The 16,288-nt window shown below is 51.0% G+C and overlaps 1 protein-coding gene across 18 annotated transcripts in view; it reads right to left on the reverse strand.

Moving 5' to 3' along the window:
• Window positions 1-1,186: 1,186 nt before the first annotated feature.
• EML1 (EMAP like 1) overlaps window positions 1,187-16,288 on the reverse strand; it is a 195,727-nt gene continuing 180,625 nt past the window's right edge. For all 18 annotated transcript variants that reach the window (XM_081549752.1, XM_081549745.1, XM_081549744.1 and 15 more), the window contains 7 exons: window positions 14,431-14,498; window positions 11,587-11,675; window positions 6,425-6,522; window positions 6,226-6,313; window positions 4,799-4,894; window positions 3,243-3,373; window positions 1,187-2,697 (listed from right to left, as the gene is read on the reverse strand). In XM_081549752.1, the coding sequence (XP_081405878.1) occupies window positions 2,572-2,697; window positions 3,243-3,373; window positions 4,799-4,894; window positions 6,226-6,313; window positions 6,425-6,522; window positions 11,587-11,675; window positions 14,431-14,498 (696 nt within the window). In that variant the 3' untranslated portion in view covers window positions 1,187-2,571. The remainder of the gene's footprint in view (window positions 2,698-3,242; window positions 3,374-4,798; window positions 4,895-6,225; window positions 6,314-6,424; window positions 6,523-11,586; window positions 11,676-14,430; window positions 14,499-16,288) is intronic.

A 16,288-nucleotide genomic window follows, 5' to 3' on the forward strand; every position in this document is an offset into this window, starting at 1 on the left:
ACTCAGCATCCTCTTTCAAGCTTGCAGTGCTCCCCATCTTAGTCGACAGCACCAACATCTGCCCAGAGGACAGTCAGGGGCCTGGGCCTCACCCACTGCCCCCACTGCATCCATCACCAGGCCCTGCCGATGTCACCCCAGAAACCTCTCTTGACAATCCATTCACCTCCCTCCTGATCACTGCCTGCACCCCAGTCCACACCCCCATCACTGCACTAAGTTAGAGTCTTAGCCCCTCACCTGTCAGTCTCTGCAGTCGGACTGAGAGCTGATGTGGCCACAGGCCACTGGAAGGAATACACCTGGCTTTGCTCCTGGGATCTCCTGTTCCAGCAGAATCCTAGGGTTCTAGGCCTTGTCTGCCTGAGAGGTGGTGAGCGGTAGTACGTGGCTAATGCTCAATATGTTAATGAACACCTGCAAGGCTAATACTGGGCATTATACTGGGCATTTCATTTAAAATGCAGGCAAGTATGAAAGTGGCAATAATGGTCTAGATACATAACTCTTTTCCATTATTGAGCTTCGAAAACAGTGGACATATATAGAAATACAAGGAGATCTCAGAACTTTTAAGTCAATAATGGGTTCCATTCCCTTCTCTGATTTGGTTATTCCTCAATTATTAATTTAAAAATCATTATTTTTGCCAGCACTTACATAACCAAGTTAACTAACAACTGGACATGACAATTAAGCTGAATTCTTTTCATTTTTTATTTATTTTTGGCTGCACTGGGTCTGTGAGCGTGCTTTCTCTAGTTGTGGCGAGTGGAGGGCTAGTCTTCATTGCGGCACTCGGACTTCTCATGCGGTGGCTTCTCTTGTTGCGGAGCACGGCCTCTAGGGTGTGTTGGATCAGCAGTCATGGTGCACAGGCTTAGTCACCCTGAGGCATGTGGGATCTCCCCAGACCAGGGATCGAACATGTGTCCCCTGCATTGGCAGGTGGGTTCTTAACCACTGGACTATTAGGGAAAGTCTTAAACTGAATTCTTGAGAGTTATCTAATCTGATGAAAGCTGACACACCATATGCAAACTATAGTTTTATTTGCAAGTGACCCAGGTGAGAAAAAAAAAATCTGGATATGAAACAGAATATAGTGTGAATCATATCTAATTTTAAATATTTTAATTTATATACTTTCATGATTATAGGTTCAGTAAGAAATTCACTTTTCAGATTTTATTTCATTATAGAATATATTTGATAAGGATACATACAAACAGAATCATCTTTAATACATATTGTTTACTGGTGCCCGGCACTTCCGCAGCAGGCTGGAGATGTAATAAAAAATGCTTCCCAAAGTTCAGCTTCATCAGCCACTCTAAACAACCAGTGCTGTAGAGTTGACGGTTCAATTCACGTACTTGCCTAGAACAAGTAAAAATCTTAATATTCGCCTTTAAGTCTGTTTATTACTCTTCTATTTTAAAATCTGAGATACATTCCCCAGTGTAAACAATAAATTTCAATCTGTCACACAATCGAAATGGATAAGGCCTTCTTGACAACGTAAGCCACCTATTGCGTTACCCATCGGAGCGCAGTCTTATTTCCTAGTGTAACAGGCCGTCCATGCACAGAAGACAGGAAGAGAAGCTGCCCTCAGAACCTGGTGGAGCCTTCCAGACTTCTCCCGGCCGCGGTTGTATCGTACACTAGAGAGAGACCTTTGTGACTTGGTCTACTTGGTCTTAAAATACAAATATACACTGTCCATAAGCATTAAGATAGTAAAGCCTAGCCTGATGTATTTATTATGAATTGCTAAAATCCTATACAATACCATATCATGCCAATTAATATACAGAGGAAGGTGGCCAACTGTCCCCACCACTCACCCGGGCCTGTGAATGGGGGAGAGGGGATGCGATTGGTGTAGCGTTAAGCGGCTGACTGCATGTGGTTAGGCAGACAGTCCAGGGACTCCGAAATGCCTGGGCACCCTGCTGCAATAGTTAAGTTAATCTGAGGCAGAATTTGCTTGACACAAGAAGAACCTGACCCCTTTTCTCACCAGCCTCCTAGAGGGACGACTGAACGAAACCTTAGAAAATGTCAACCAAATAAAGTCTTATTTGCATTTCCTGATTCAGTTGTGCAGATCAGTTATCCATTCTCTTCTCCATTGATTTATCCTTTTAGGACCAATTAATCAACAGTGATCACGATTCAGTACCTCGTTATCATAAATATTTGACTCAGCAAGCTCGATGGTGAAACACTAAAGCCTATATACAATCTTTGAAAAAGGCATTCTGTGACCGTTTTTGAAGAGTTCATAGAAAAGTTACAAAGGATACGCCAGTCTCAATGTCACTGTAATGTAAACCGTGGCATCTTTCTTATATTAAATGTTTCATATATTGTACAACGAAAGAGAGACCTGAACGGCTGACCCGCTGTGACGCTCACCGATCCGCTAAGCTAAGGTAACCGGTAAAGGGCATGGTTTTCCTGAGGTTTGTGAGGACGTTTCAAACAAAGCAGAAATCACAGTGACCGAGTGAGATGCGAGTCTGTGCCTCCCGGCCGTTCTGTGCCCCGCGGTGCTTGCCGGGACTACACGACCCGCCACTGCATGATGCTTGTGTCTTTGCCGCCGGTGGAGATGAGGTGGCTGTCGTCGCAGAGGAAGTCGACGTTGGTGACATGACTGCTGTGCCCACTGTACACGTGGCTGGGAGCCTGGGGAGTAAAGACATGGAGGGCAGTGAATGCTAAGCCCAGGAGGAGGGTCAGAAGTGCTGGAGCACCTGCATATCGAAAGGCCGGTCTTGGTGGGGGATGGATGTGGGCAGGGAGAAGTTCAGCCCCAGAGGCTGCTGTGCCAGGCACCCCTCAAAGGAGCGGGGACCGGACGCAGGAGTGGGGAGTCGGGGGTGGAGGGGAGGGGTCTCCTGGAAGGAGGGCTCAGGTCTGGTGAGGACGAAGAGGGGTGGTCCAGGCCTTGGCTCAGCTCAGCAGGGTTAGAGTAGAGGGAGCCGTGGTGGAGGGCAGAGGGGTGAGGCCCAGGAACTGCAGACAAGGATAAGCCAGAACCATGTTGGGGACAGGGTTCTCTGCGGAAGGCAGTTGGGCTCTCCCCGCTAAATGCTCTGGGGCAGTTGGCTGATGTCACCGCTGCCTGGTTTGTGCCCGGGGCTGTCACCCGCGGTGCCTTTCTGTTCAACTACCAGCCGGCCGGCGGGGGAGTGTGCCCTGTCCGGGGAGATCAAAGAAGGAGACTCTACCCGGAACTGTGAGCAGGGGTAGGAGAAGAGGTGCACTTTGCCAAAGTCGTCGCCGGTTGACAGGAGTTTTTTCTCGTGGGCCCGAGAGGCGGCGTTGATGTCGGTTCCGTCCGAGCCTTCTGGCCACACTCCTAAAAGAAAGACCCCAGACAGAGCACTGGAAATATGAGGGCCACACTGTGTGGGGACTGGCCATCGAACTCCCATGAGAATAGAAATGTCCCGGATTTAGAAACCAGGCCCAAGGAACACTTTGTCTTGGCTTCCAGCCTCGGTGATCATTTCCCTGCAGGCCACCCCTGGAAACCCCCATGGCAAAGCCTGTTCTGCTGAATGAGAGCTGCAGTTAATAGTCCTGGGCTTCTACCTCTCTGGGGCCCCTTCTTGACGCTACAGCAGAAACTGGGACAGAATTCCTGGTTCTGGACACAGTGCCTTTCCTTTATCCCCAAAGCATCTGTTGGGAAGCTGACTAGTCTTAAGCCTACAGTTTCATAACCTTTCTTTTTGGGGGGCAACTCTTTACATATGAGAGTCTCTCCAAAGGAGTTTTAATTTCTGGGACTGCCTGTGCCTTTCAGGTGTTCCTTGGTGTCAGCCCTTCATGGCTGCTGCCTGCCTGCCTGGTGGCACTGTGCAGGTGGGGTGTGGTCTGGGGTCTTCTGATCGTGGCTCCAGAAAACCCTATTAGTCCCAATAACTTTGGATATGAGAGAGTTGCACACACATGGCTTTCTCGATAGGAAGTCTGGAGTAAACCCAGGGCATTCTAGAGTTTAACACCACAAGATGGTGAAACGCCAGCTATAAGGGAACTTATGAAATTCTGACTGACTTACTGACTTATGGTCATACATAAAGAGTCTCTAAATACTACCTTTTCTTTTTCATTCTACTAAATTGTGGCAATTTATTTTAGATCATTTATGAATACACTCCTAATTTAAACTTTGAAGGAGGTAAAAAAAAATTAGTTTGAGGGTCAAACCACAATCAGTCTAACAAGTGACAAATAAATTGATTGGGTGCCATCTGGTTCATTGGGCTTCCCAGGTGGCGCTAGTGGTAAAGAACCTGCCTGCCAGTGGAGGAGACATAAGAACTGCAGGTTGGATCCCCGGGTTGGGAAGATCCCCTGGAGGAGGGCATGGCAACCCACTCCAGTATTCTTGCCTGGAGAATCCCCATGGACAGAGGAGCCTGGTGGGCTACAGTCCGTGGGGTCACAGAGAGTCAGACAGGACTGAAGGCACTGAGCACACATGTACATCTGGTTCACTGATCTCAGAAGTCTGACACAACCTCATATATGAGGATTCTACGGAATTCTCTCAGAACCCATTGGGTACAAGAGGGTTCTGGTTCTTCTTGACTGGCCATAGCTGGACAAGCCTGGCCCTTCCCCGGGCGGCAGGGAGCGTGTCCTGAGTCCCGTGGGGTCCATGCAGCGGCAGAGCAGTTTGAAGCCAACCAAGAAATTCCCTCACTATTGGAAAGTCATTCTCCAAGTAGACACATCTTACGTTGGAACAGAATGAACGATGCAGAAACCTTACCGAAGACGTGGAACCCCAAAGTGCAGGTGTACGTGGCCCACTCGATGTCTCTTGTGGTCTCCACACTCACGACTTGCTTACAGGCAGAAGGAACCCCTGGAAGGGCAGATGCAGGTCTGGTGACATCTGGGCCAAAGCCACCCTCCTCCCCGGGCACGGCTAGGCCCCCAGAGCCAGGCCCCATGGGCTACAGAGCCCTCTGGGAGAGGGACACCATCCACCTCCCAGCCCCGTGGGGACCGTGCTCTCAGCCTAAGCCCCGAGGCCTCGGAGGGGAGCCCTCTTTCATTCCTTCCATCTCTGCTCATCTCCTTCTCTGGGTCTGTTCCCCTGTCTGGCTTCTTTTCTTTGATCACCTCTGGTTCCGAGACCTCCGTCTGCTCACTGTCTCCCTGGACACAACTCTGCCCCTTCCGTCAGGCTCCCTAGCCTTCTCCAAACACATGCTTGGGCACAGGCGTGCACCTGTGCACACACATGCACACACACATGTGCACGCACACACACACACACACACAGTCCTTTCTGCTCCGAGTTATGAAAGCTGATGGAAACCAGACATACCAAGTACCTGTGGCCTCACAGGTGACTCGCGTGTTTCTCAACTAAACTCTCGCTGGAGGAATATGAGACCATGTCTGAGAAGATTCTAGGCCCACAGCCCGTCCCTGGAAACCATCCCCCTGCTTCTGCCCTGCATCAGGCAGGGCCGCCTGCCCCGCCCCAGGGAGACCCCTTTCCTCCTCTCTCTCAACAGGGGGGTGCCCACCTCCCCACCCACTGGCTCTTGATGTTTGCGCCCTTGTATCTGAGCCGACACGTTCTTGTCTTCGAAACACGAAAGCGGGAACGCGCTGTGGGTCACCCGAGAGTGTGTGGGTGAAGCACACTGCGCTTCTTAGTACCTTCCGGTGGGGCGGAGACCGGACTCCCTCTGCCCTGCGACCCCGGTGCTCAGCACGTGGCAGGTGCCTGACGGATTGTGGGGGCACCAGTGCACGGCACGCAGCCTTCGCTGCTCATCACCCGCACGTGGCCTGGCCCTGCCTGGGCTCTGACTTGGCCGGGAGGGGCTGAGGGAGACGGAGGAGGGGCCCCGGGGGCTGCTGTCCCCTCAGCAGGACAGACTTCATGGTCTCTGTTGGGAAGGGTGAGGTCTTCACGGGGCTCTCGCCCTCTCGCTGGCACAGCTCTGACCCCTCTCTGTGCCTCTTCTGCAGGGCCGGGCCTTCCCCTCCTCGGGGCCCGACCCCCAAGTATCTCAGTGCCAAGGAGGGGGTTGTCCAGCCTGTCCCCTCTGCTGAGCAGAGGAGGGATTCAGGCCGAGAAACGCGGACAGGCGGTGGATTTCTGCAGGAGGCCCCACGTGGAGTCAGAGTGACGCTCCAGGAGACCCGCACCCAGGCCAGGCCTGGGGAGCCACTCACAGTAGAGGATTTCGTAGTCTCCGGAATTCGACACGAGGAACTGTGAGTTCACAGACCAGTCCAGGTGGGTGATGAAGCTGGAGTGACCCTGGGAGAGGGAAAACCGGGTGAGCCTCACTCGCCTCACAGATTCCCACCCACGCTGTCTGGACGTGTCGAATGACTGCAGAGGCCCCCAAGGGGTGACCCACGAGCTCACCGAGCACTTGCCGACCCGCGTGTACTTCCTCCCGTTGTCACTGACTCCATATATGTAGATGCAGTTGTCGTGGGAGCCTATTGCTAAGAAATTCCCATCTGCAAAGACATGCAAGGTTACGCTTCATTTGTGAACAACAGCTGTTTCATCAATGGCAAAGGATAATGCTAGTGGCCACCACGGATGTAGAAAAAATAGCCACGAATTATTTCAAAGAGACAATACTGCTTTTGAATGAATCTGATACCCCTAGTGATGGTAATTCAGTCTTAGCCAAGTATTTCCAAGGACTAAAATCACTTGTTTCCAAGAGTGTCCACAAAGCTGAATGTCCTGTGGATCACAGAGAAAGAGCATTTCCTGAAGCACAAGCATAAAGGATGAAGCTTAGAAACAATATCCTACCTAGTTGTTTCGTCGCTCAGTTGTGTCTGGCTGTTTGCGACCCCGTGGACTGTAGGTAGCCTGTCAGGCTCCTCTGTCCGTGAGATTTCTCAGGCAAGAACTCTGGAGTGGGTTGCCATTTCCTTCTCCAGGGGATCTTCCTGGACCAGGGATCAAACCCGCATCTCCTGCATTGCAGGCAGATTCTTTATCACGGAGCCACCTGGGAAGCCCCTTATGGCACCCATTTGCCATGAACATTTCCAGCACACATGTTGTCAGAAAGACTCAGGAACTAACCTGAAGTGTCCAATAACGGATAAACTGTTTTACCTACCATAATCATCACAGATTGAAACATACCAAATGCACTTAAATTCATAATGGCACCGAAGCTACCACCACTAACAACAACTAATCATTGTTAAAGGGAACAGAGAACAAACTCATTATCTTGGAAACTGGTAAATAAAGTGAAAGAAACCAAGCGTCTACCCTGACTTCCTATGTGAACTCTGCCATACATCTCAGCCATACTAACAAAATACTGTCCTAAAATACTGTTTAGGTAACAAAAAGGTATTAATATTATGGATGAAGAGAAGTCAGTCTTCATAGACGTATTATGTCTGATAAGTGAAGAAAGGCTAAAATAGGAAAACCAATCACCAGCCTCTGTTTAGGGATGGAGTGTTGTGCAGCGATGGCTCTACCAGCACAGAAAGCGAGATGAGCAGACGCATGAGTCTCCGGGAGGAGGAAGAGACCAGGACGCACAGCGCCGGAAGGGTCTGGATTCCAAATGACTTCACAGGAAATACAGGGACAGAGGGACGTGTGGGGATGGAGGGAAGTGTGGGGATGGGGGACGTGTGGGGACAGAGGGATGTGTGGGGACACGGGGACGGGTGGGGATGAGGGACACGTGAGGACAGACGGACGTGTGAGGACAGACAGACGTGTGAGGACAGAGGACGTGTGAGGACAGAGAGACGTGTGAGGACAGGGGGACGTGTGAGGACGGGGGGACGTGTGGGGACAGACGGACGTGTGGGGACAGACGGACGTGTGAGGACAGAGGACGTGTGAGGACAGAGGGACGTGTGAGGACGGAGGGACGTGTGAGGACTGGGGGACGTGTGGGGACAGACGGACGTGTGGGGACAGACGGACGTGTGAGGAGAGAGGACGCGTGAGGACGGAGGGACGCGTGAGGACGGGGGGACGCGTGGGGACGGGGGGACGCGTGGGGACGGGGGGACGCGTGGGGACGGAGGGACGCGTGGGGACGGGTGGACGCGTGGGGACGGGGGGACGCGTGGGGACGGGGGGACGCGTGGGGACGGGGGGACGCGTGGGGACGGACGGACGTGTGGGGACGGGGACGTGTGGGGACAGGGGGACGTGTGGGGACAGGGGGACGTGTGAGGACAGACGGACGTGTGGGGACAGAGGACGTGTGAGGACAGACGGACGTGTGGGGACAGACGGACGTGTGGGGACAGAGGACGTGTGAGGACAGACGGACGTGTGAGGACAGAGGACGTGTGGGGACAGACGGACGTGTGGGGACAGACGGATGTGTGGGGACAGACGGACGTGTGAGGACAGAGGACGTGTGAGGACAGACAGACGTGTGAGGACAGAGGACGTGTGAGGACGGGGGGACATGTGGGGACAGATGGACGTGTGGGGACAGATGGACGTGTGAGGACAAAGGACGTGTGAGGACGGGGGGACATGTGGGGACAGATGGATGTGTGAGGACAGAGGGACGTGTGAGGACGGAGGGACATGTGAGGACGGGGGGGCATGTGGGGACAGATGGACGTGTGAGGACAGAGGACGTGTGAGGACAGACAGACGTGTGAGGACAGAGGACGTGTGAGGACGGGGGGACATGTGGGGACAGATGGACGTGTGAGGACAGAGGACGTGTGAGGACAGAGGACGTGTGAGGACATATGGACGTGTGAGGACAGAGGGACATGTGAGGACAGATGGACGTGTGAGGACAGAGGACGTGTGAGGACAGAGGGACGTGTGAGGACGGACGGACGTGTGAGGACGGACGGACGTGTGAGGACCGAGGATGTGTGAGGACAGAGGGACATGTGAGGACAGAGGACGTGTGAGGACAGAGGGACGTGTGAGGATGGATGGACGTGTGAGGACAGACAGACGTGTGAGGACAGAGGACGTGTGAGGACGGGGGGACATGTGGGGACAGATGGACGTGTGAGGACAGAGGACGTGTGAGGACAGATGGACGTGTGAGGACAGAGGACGTGTGAGGACAGAGGGACGTGTGAAGACGGGGGGACATGTGGGGACAGATGGACGTGTGGGGATGGACATACGTGTGGGGATGGACATACGTGTGGGGATGGACTGACGTGGGGACAGAGGACCATGTGACGACAGGGGGACGTGTGAGGACAGAGGACGTGTGAGGACAGATGGACATGTGGGGACAGAGGGACGTGTGAGGACGGATGGGACGGATGGACGTGTGAGAACGGATGGGACGGATGGACGTGTGAGGACAGACGGACGTGTGAGGACCGAGGACGTGTGAGGACAGAGGGACGTGTGAAGACGAGGGGACATGTGGGGACAGATGGACGTGTGGGGATGGACATACGTGTGGGGATGGACTGACGTGGGGACAGAGGACCATGTGACGACAGGGGGATGTGTGAGGACAGAGGGACGTGTGGGGACAGGGGGACGGGTGGGGATGAGGGACGTGTGAGGACGGACAGACGTGTGGGGGCAGGGGGACGTGTGAGGACAGAGGGCTGTGTGGGGGCAGGGGGACATGTGAGGACAGACAGAGGTGTAGGACAGAGGGATGTGTGAAGCACAAAGATGCACTCAGAAAAACCCAGGGTGTGGAAACCGCTCTGGGAAAAACGAGCTTCTTCAACACATAAACCGCAGGCGAGGACGGCGTGTGTGAGAGAGAGAGAGGGGGAGGGGGAGGGAGGACCCATGGATTAAAAAAGACTTCTGAGTACAAAAGGGGCTTCCCTGGTGGCTCAGACGGTAAAGAATCTGCCTGCAACGCAAGAGACCCGGGTTTGGTCCCTGGGCCGAGAAGATACCCTGGAGAAGGAAATGGCAACCCACTCTAGTGTTCTTGCCTAGAGAATCCCATGGACAGAGGAGCCTGGTGGGCTACAGTCCGTGGGGTCACAAAGAGTCGGACAGACTGAGCAACCAACATGAGTACAAAATGGACATGATGACTTCCCTGGAGGTCCAGTGGTTGGGACTCCATGCTTTCACTGCCGAGGACTTGTGTTCAACATCTGGTCAGGGAGCTAAGACTCCCTGAGCTGCTTGGCATGGCAAAAAAAAAAAAAACAAAACCCAGCCAAAATTGACATATGATCAATGTTCTTAGCATTATTAGTAACAGCCAAAACACAGAAACAATCCCATGTTCTCTGTTAAATGGACAAACCAAACATGCTATATCCATAAAATGTGATACTATCTAGAAGTTAAAAGGGAATAAACTACTGATGCATATACAGTAACATGAATAATCTCACAAACATTATTCTAAGTAAAAGAAGCCAGATGCAACAGGCTACGTGTGTAGGACTCCATTGATAGGAAATGCCCAGAAAAGGCAATTTATAGACACAGAACAGCAAATTCACGGTTGCCTAGGGCTGGGGCTGGGAGTGGAGATGAGTTACTAATGGGCAGGAAAGGAACTTTTGGGGATGATGGAAAGCTTCTAAAACTGGATGTGATGGCTGCACTGCTGTACAGATTTACTAAGAATCACTGACTTGTACATTCACAAATGGTAAACTATCATATGTAAATTATACCTCAATAAAGCTTTTAAAAAGTCCTCATCATTTTTGGATTTCTCTCTCTCCATATATATATATATATTACCCTCTCTCTCTCCATATATATATATATATTTCACTCCACCCCGCGTCTTGTGGGATCTCACTTCTCCGAACAGGCACTGAACCTGGGCCCCCGGCAGAGAGAGCACAGGGTCCTGACCACTGCACCACCAGGGAAGTCCCCAGATCCCTCTATATATTAACAGTAACAGATGAAAGGATGAGACATCTGGGACCAGGCTTCAGAAGCAACATGGGTGGGGCTGCTGGGTGGAGCTACGGGTGAGCAAATGGCTAAACGCTGAAGCTGGGGAATAGGTACAGCAAACTCACTATGCTATTCTAATTTTGTCCATGCTTGAAATTTTCCATAATAAAGAGTTAAAAAAAAACCACCCAAGCAACCTGCTCCAAAAGCATCTGTCAAGAAGGCCTGAGTGGGGACCTCCCTGGCGATCCAGTGGTCTGCCTGCCAATGTGGGGACCTGGGTTCGATCCCTGGTCAGGAAACTAAGATCCCACATACCATGGGGCAACCAAGCCTGTGCACTCTGGAGCCCGTGCGCCGCAACTAGAGAGCAGTCTGTGTGCCTCAGTGAAAGATCTTGATTACCGCAAGCTGGACCTGATGCAGCCAAATAAATAAATACTAAAAAAAAGCATGAGTGAGTGAGAAGCTATTATAAATGTTAACACAGGTTCTTCTTGACACGCTGAAACAGATAAAACCACACAAGCATAATGCTCCAAAGGAGGGAGGGGGAGAGCCCCCAGGTGCCACAATTATGTACAGATGGACTGTACATTTCACTCTGGAGGGGGCTTGTGAATGTTTTTCTTTAGAGACCATCTCTGCAGGGCTTTATCTCTTGGAGTTTTACAGTGAACGGTCCGTATTCTAACCTGGTGAGTAACGCATCACGGAGAGCTGTTCGTTTCCATCTGTGTGGACGGTGACCAAGTCTTTTGTTTCTGTGTCAAACACAAACCACCTGCATGAACATGAGGAAAAGTACAAACCTGTTGTTTATTGAGAAAATGAAGTCAGACCATGACAGTCACAGCCAGGCTATTAAAAACTATTAAGAGCTTAAAAATGCTCTGTATTTGCTTAACAAGAATGCTTATTCCCAGCTTTCATTTAAAGAAAATTTCCTGCATATGAAAGTGAAGTCGCTCAGTCGTGTCCGACTCTCTGCGACCCCATGGACTGTAGCCTACCAGGCTCCTCTGTCCATGGGATTTTCCAGGCAAGGGTACTGGAGTGGGTTGTCATTTCCTTCTCCAGAGGATCTTCCCGACCCAGGGATCGAACCCGGGTCTCCCACATTGCAGGCGGACGCTTTACCGTGTGAGCCACCTGCATGTGAACATTTCCAAAAAAAAAGGAGCAGCTTACTGGCTATCACAGGAAAGATTTAGCTACTGACGTTATGGCAGGGCTCCTCAATGTTTGAGTTTTGTCACTTACATATGAAAGGAGAGAAAACCCTGGGCGGGGAAGATGGCCCATCATCTAACCCCGGGCCTGTGGCCAGAGCAAGCAGCAAAGGGGCCACTGCATGAGCTTACCCAGACGTCTGGCCCGGGCCAGGCAGAAAGGGTCCAGCAGGCTGGGGCCGGGACAACCTCGGGGCTGACACAAGCAGAGCTGGGCCAGCCTCTGAGCTTCTGCAATGCTGGTGTGCAACCAGCAGGTGAAGGAAAGGACCCAGAGGATGGCAGAGGGCGAGTAGAGGACTGGTCTTTGAATTTGGCTTCTCTGGACTCAGTTTCCTCAACTGTAAAATGCAGATAAGGGCCCAGAATGGCTTTGCAGGCTCAGGATCCAATCAGTCAAATTATAACTGGACTTGGAAGTGCTCCGAATCCTCTAATTAGGACATGGTGCTCGGTCAGTGTGTGAAATGGTGCAAAGATTGAACTCTCCTGCCCATATGTTCTCAAGTGGTGGCAGCAGTGTTTTCCGGGGTGAAAAGGAACAAGGGCACCCTGCTGCTGCCGTTTCAAACTTTGATGCCATCCATTCATCAGTGTGTCCACTGAGCCAGCGTCACTATGCACTCGGGGCCCGAATCAGTACCACTCAATGGGGCTGGTTGGCCCGACACCTGGATTTAGCTTCTCAGCTTTGCTTCCTTTTGACTTTGTGTGTTGGTGTTAGTCGCTCAGTCGTGTTCGACTCTGCAACACCACTGACTGTAGCCCTCCAGGCTCCTGTCTGTGGGATTTTCCAGGCAAGAATACGGGAGTGGGTTGCTATTTTCTTCTCCACGTTTATCTTTAATGTGCTATTTAACCTGAACACAGGTCAGAATATAAGAAACAGAGAGACTGTGGGGACTAGCTATGGGTATGCCTCTAAACACCGTGTTAAGCTTCCCCATTGAGAGCTAAGCCTAGGACCAGGACTAGAGGTGGGGGAAACGTGAACAGAGGGGAGGGATTAGTCTGCGTGTCCATCTCTTTTCCACCCACAGGACACCGTCTGTGATTTTGATCACCTGGCCTCGTCCCATCCTCTGTCCTGCCAGAGAGTCAGCACGCAGCTGATGACTGATGACAATAACTGGCTGGCGGCCATTCATCAGAGCCTGCTGAGTCAGAAGCTTCAGTGGTCTCTAAGAGAGCTCAGAGGAGTGTGTGTGTGTGTGGGCACGTGTACGGGCGTGGCTTTGCAGAATTCATGAAGAATTCTGCTGGACAGTTGCTCAACTCTCAAGATGTTGCCAACTATGACTTATGAGTGGTTACTCTTTCTTTACATACATGCTACAGTCCTAACAACATAATCTAAGTGGTATGCTCTCTTTTGAAGTATGTATGATGTATGCTGTACAATATTATGTAAGTTACATGTGTACAATACAGTGATTCACAGTTTTTAAAGCTTATACCCCATTTATCATTATTATAAAATACTGGCTATGCTCCCCATGCTGTATAACATATCCCTGTAGCTGATTCATACTGAATAGATAGTACTCTTACTCCCCAAGCCCTGTTTGCCCCTGCCCACTTTCCTGTCCGTAAGTGGTACACTCTTTGGAGAGCAGGAAAGCACTAATAGTATATGAATCAAGCTAGAGTAAGTGTAGACAGTATGACAAACAATATAAAAGCACAATCAAATCTTATAAAACGATGACAATAATAACCACCAAAGTTGCCTGCCAGGCAACCCCAGGAGCCGCTTCATATACTATCTCCCTTAATCATCAGTATTTGACAAGGCGCATATATTGCCACCATTCACAGAGGAAGAAACAAACTCAGAGAGGTTATGGAACTGGCTCAAAGACACACTGCAGCTAGGTGGTGAAGCTGGGATTCAGGCACAGATCTGCCGCCCGGCGTATCAGAGGCACTTGGCAAGTGAGGGTTAGCTGAGTCAAACACGAGGCCCAGGAACTGGGCAGTTTTTAAAATTTTGAAAGGCAGCAGGAAAAAGCATCTTAAAACCCTCAATGCTTTGATACCAAGGAGCCCCACAGCCGTCTGTGCGTGGGGGTGGGGCCTCCTCTGGGAGAGGGGACCACAGCCAACTTTAGGTTTTCCCAAAGTCCGAAACGGGAAGGACCACTGTCTCAGGTTTCACTTCCGAGTTCTGATGTGAATTCCTAGTCGGTCATTAAGACGTTGAGCGGGGCAGCCAAGGGCTACCCTGACCAGTCGTTGGGGAAACACAGACAACAAGCCTCTTTCCCGTGAACTCTGAAAGCACATGCCACACCGACACGCACTTACCTCCCGGTCAGTGTTCCGACTGCAACCACAGACCCTGAAGGATGAAAACCAGAAGACTGAGCTGGATCCTAAAATGTTGTAAAGGAAGTGTAAATTGATGGCCAGACACAGCGTGATTACATAAACACACACAGGCACAACTCTAATCCCTTAGGGCTCCGTGGCCCCATTAAAAAAAAAACTCTTTTCTCCAGAGAGGAAAACGCTTTCCTACTTTAATGGAGGTCACGTCTCAAAAATAGTACAATTTTATCCTTTTATAATTTTTCTTTCTGTCTTTTAAGTTTTTTTAAAAAAATTTTGACTGCATCTCATGCCATGAGGGGTCTCAGTTCCCTGAACAGGGACTGAACCCATGCCCCTTGCAGTGGAAGCGTGGAGTCCCACCCACTGGACTGCCAGGGAAGTCTCTCTCATTCTATCTTCAAAGTAGAAAGTGAAAGTCGCTCAGTCATGTCCGACTCTTTGAGACCGCATGGACTCTATGGTCCATGAAATTCTCCAGGCCAGAATACTAGAGTGGGTAGCCTTTCCCTTCTCCAGAGGATCTTCCCAACCCAGGGATTGAACCCAGGTCTCCCACACTGCAGGCAGATTCTTTACCAGCTGAGCCACAAGGGAAGGCCAAGAACACTGGAGTGGGTAGCCTATCCCTTCCCCAGCAGATCTTCCTGATCCGGAATCGAACTGGGGTCTCCTGCAGTGCAGGCGGATTCTTTACCAACTGAGCTACGAGGGAAGCCCAGTCTATCTTATATCCTTTCATATCTACAGTAATCAGAGGACAGATCAACAAAGACATGCTCTTCCTTCAAGTCTTGGAAGACCCTTTGGTTGACCCCCATGCTGAATGGGAAGCTTGAGCTCCATCTGTCTAGAAAGATGACCCGTGCACCCAAGGCCATGAGGTCAACACTGGATGAGCACCTCCCACTGGGTGCAGGACACCTGGCAGTCCTAGAGGGATCTCAAGATGAGTAAGGCACATGCCAGACTTAGCGCTAGTGAGACAAGTATCTGTTCGTTACTAACAAGGTGGAGCAAGGCTGATGGGAGAGAGAGCACAGCGGAGAGGGAGCCCGGGTGAAGTCAGACGGGCGAGCTGGGCTGAGGCGTCCTGGTGCTGGGGGCCTCTGACTCAGGCCTTCTGATATAGAAAGAATTGCCACTGGTGAAGGCGGACGTGGACACACCAGTATGTATTTGGATGGGGTCTTAAGGGGACAAGAATACGATCAAGGACATAGAAGCAACACAGTTTGGAGCATATTTGAGGAGTGGAAGGCAGAGTGCTGGAGAAGACTTGAGAGCCCCTTGGACTGCAAGGAGATCAAACCAGTCAGTCTTAAAGGAAATTAGTCCTGAATAGTCATTGGAAGGACTGATGCTAAAGCTGAAGCTCCAATACCCATCTCCACCTGATGGGAAGAGCCGACTCATTGGTAAAGACCCTGATGCTGCATAAGATTGAGGGCAGGAGGAGAAGGGGGTGATAGAGGATGAGATGGTTGGATGGCATCACTGACTCAATGGGCATGAATATGAGCAAACTCTGGGAGATAGTGAAGGATGGGGAAGCCCGGGAAGGTGCAGTCCATGGGGTCACAAAGAACTGGACATGACTTAGCAACTGAACAACAATAACAAGGGAGAGTCATTGGTTTTTCAATGCCGGACCTACAGGGTAGGGAACGGGAAATCATATGGATGATGCTAATAATGTGGGCTGCATAGCCAGGTCAAGGACCGTGATCACCAGGAAAAACACAGTGACAGGGACTCTTTCCTTTCACTGAAAAGAGTGATGTGATTGCATCTGTGTTTTAGATGACTTGGTAGGAGTACTTAGGATGAATTG

This window comes from Giraffa tippelskirchi, chromosome 12, assembly GCF_054371585.1.
Source record: "Giraffa tippelskirchi isolate mGirTip1 chromosome 12, T2T-mGirTip1v1.2.pri, whole genome shotgun sequence".
Lineage (NCBI taxonomy): Eukaryota > Metazoa > Chordata > Mammalia > Artiodactyla > Giraffidae > Giraffa > Giraffa tippelskirchi.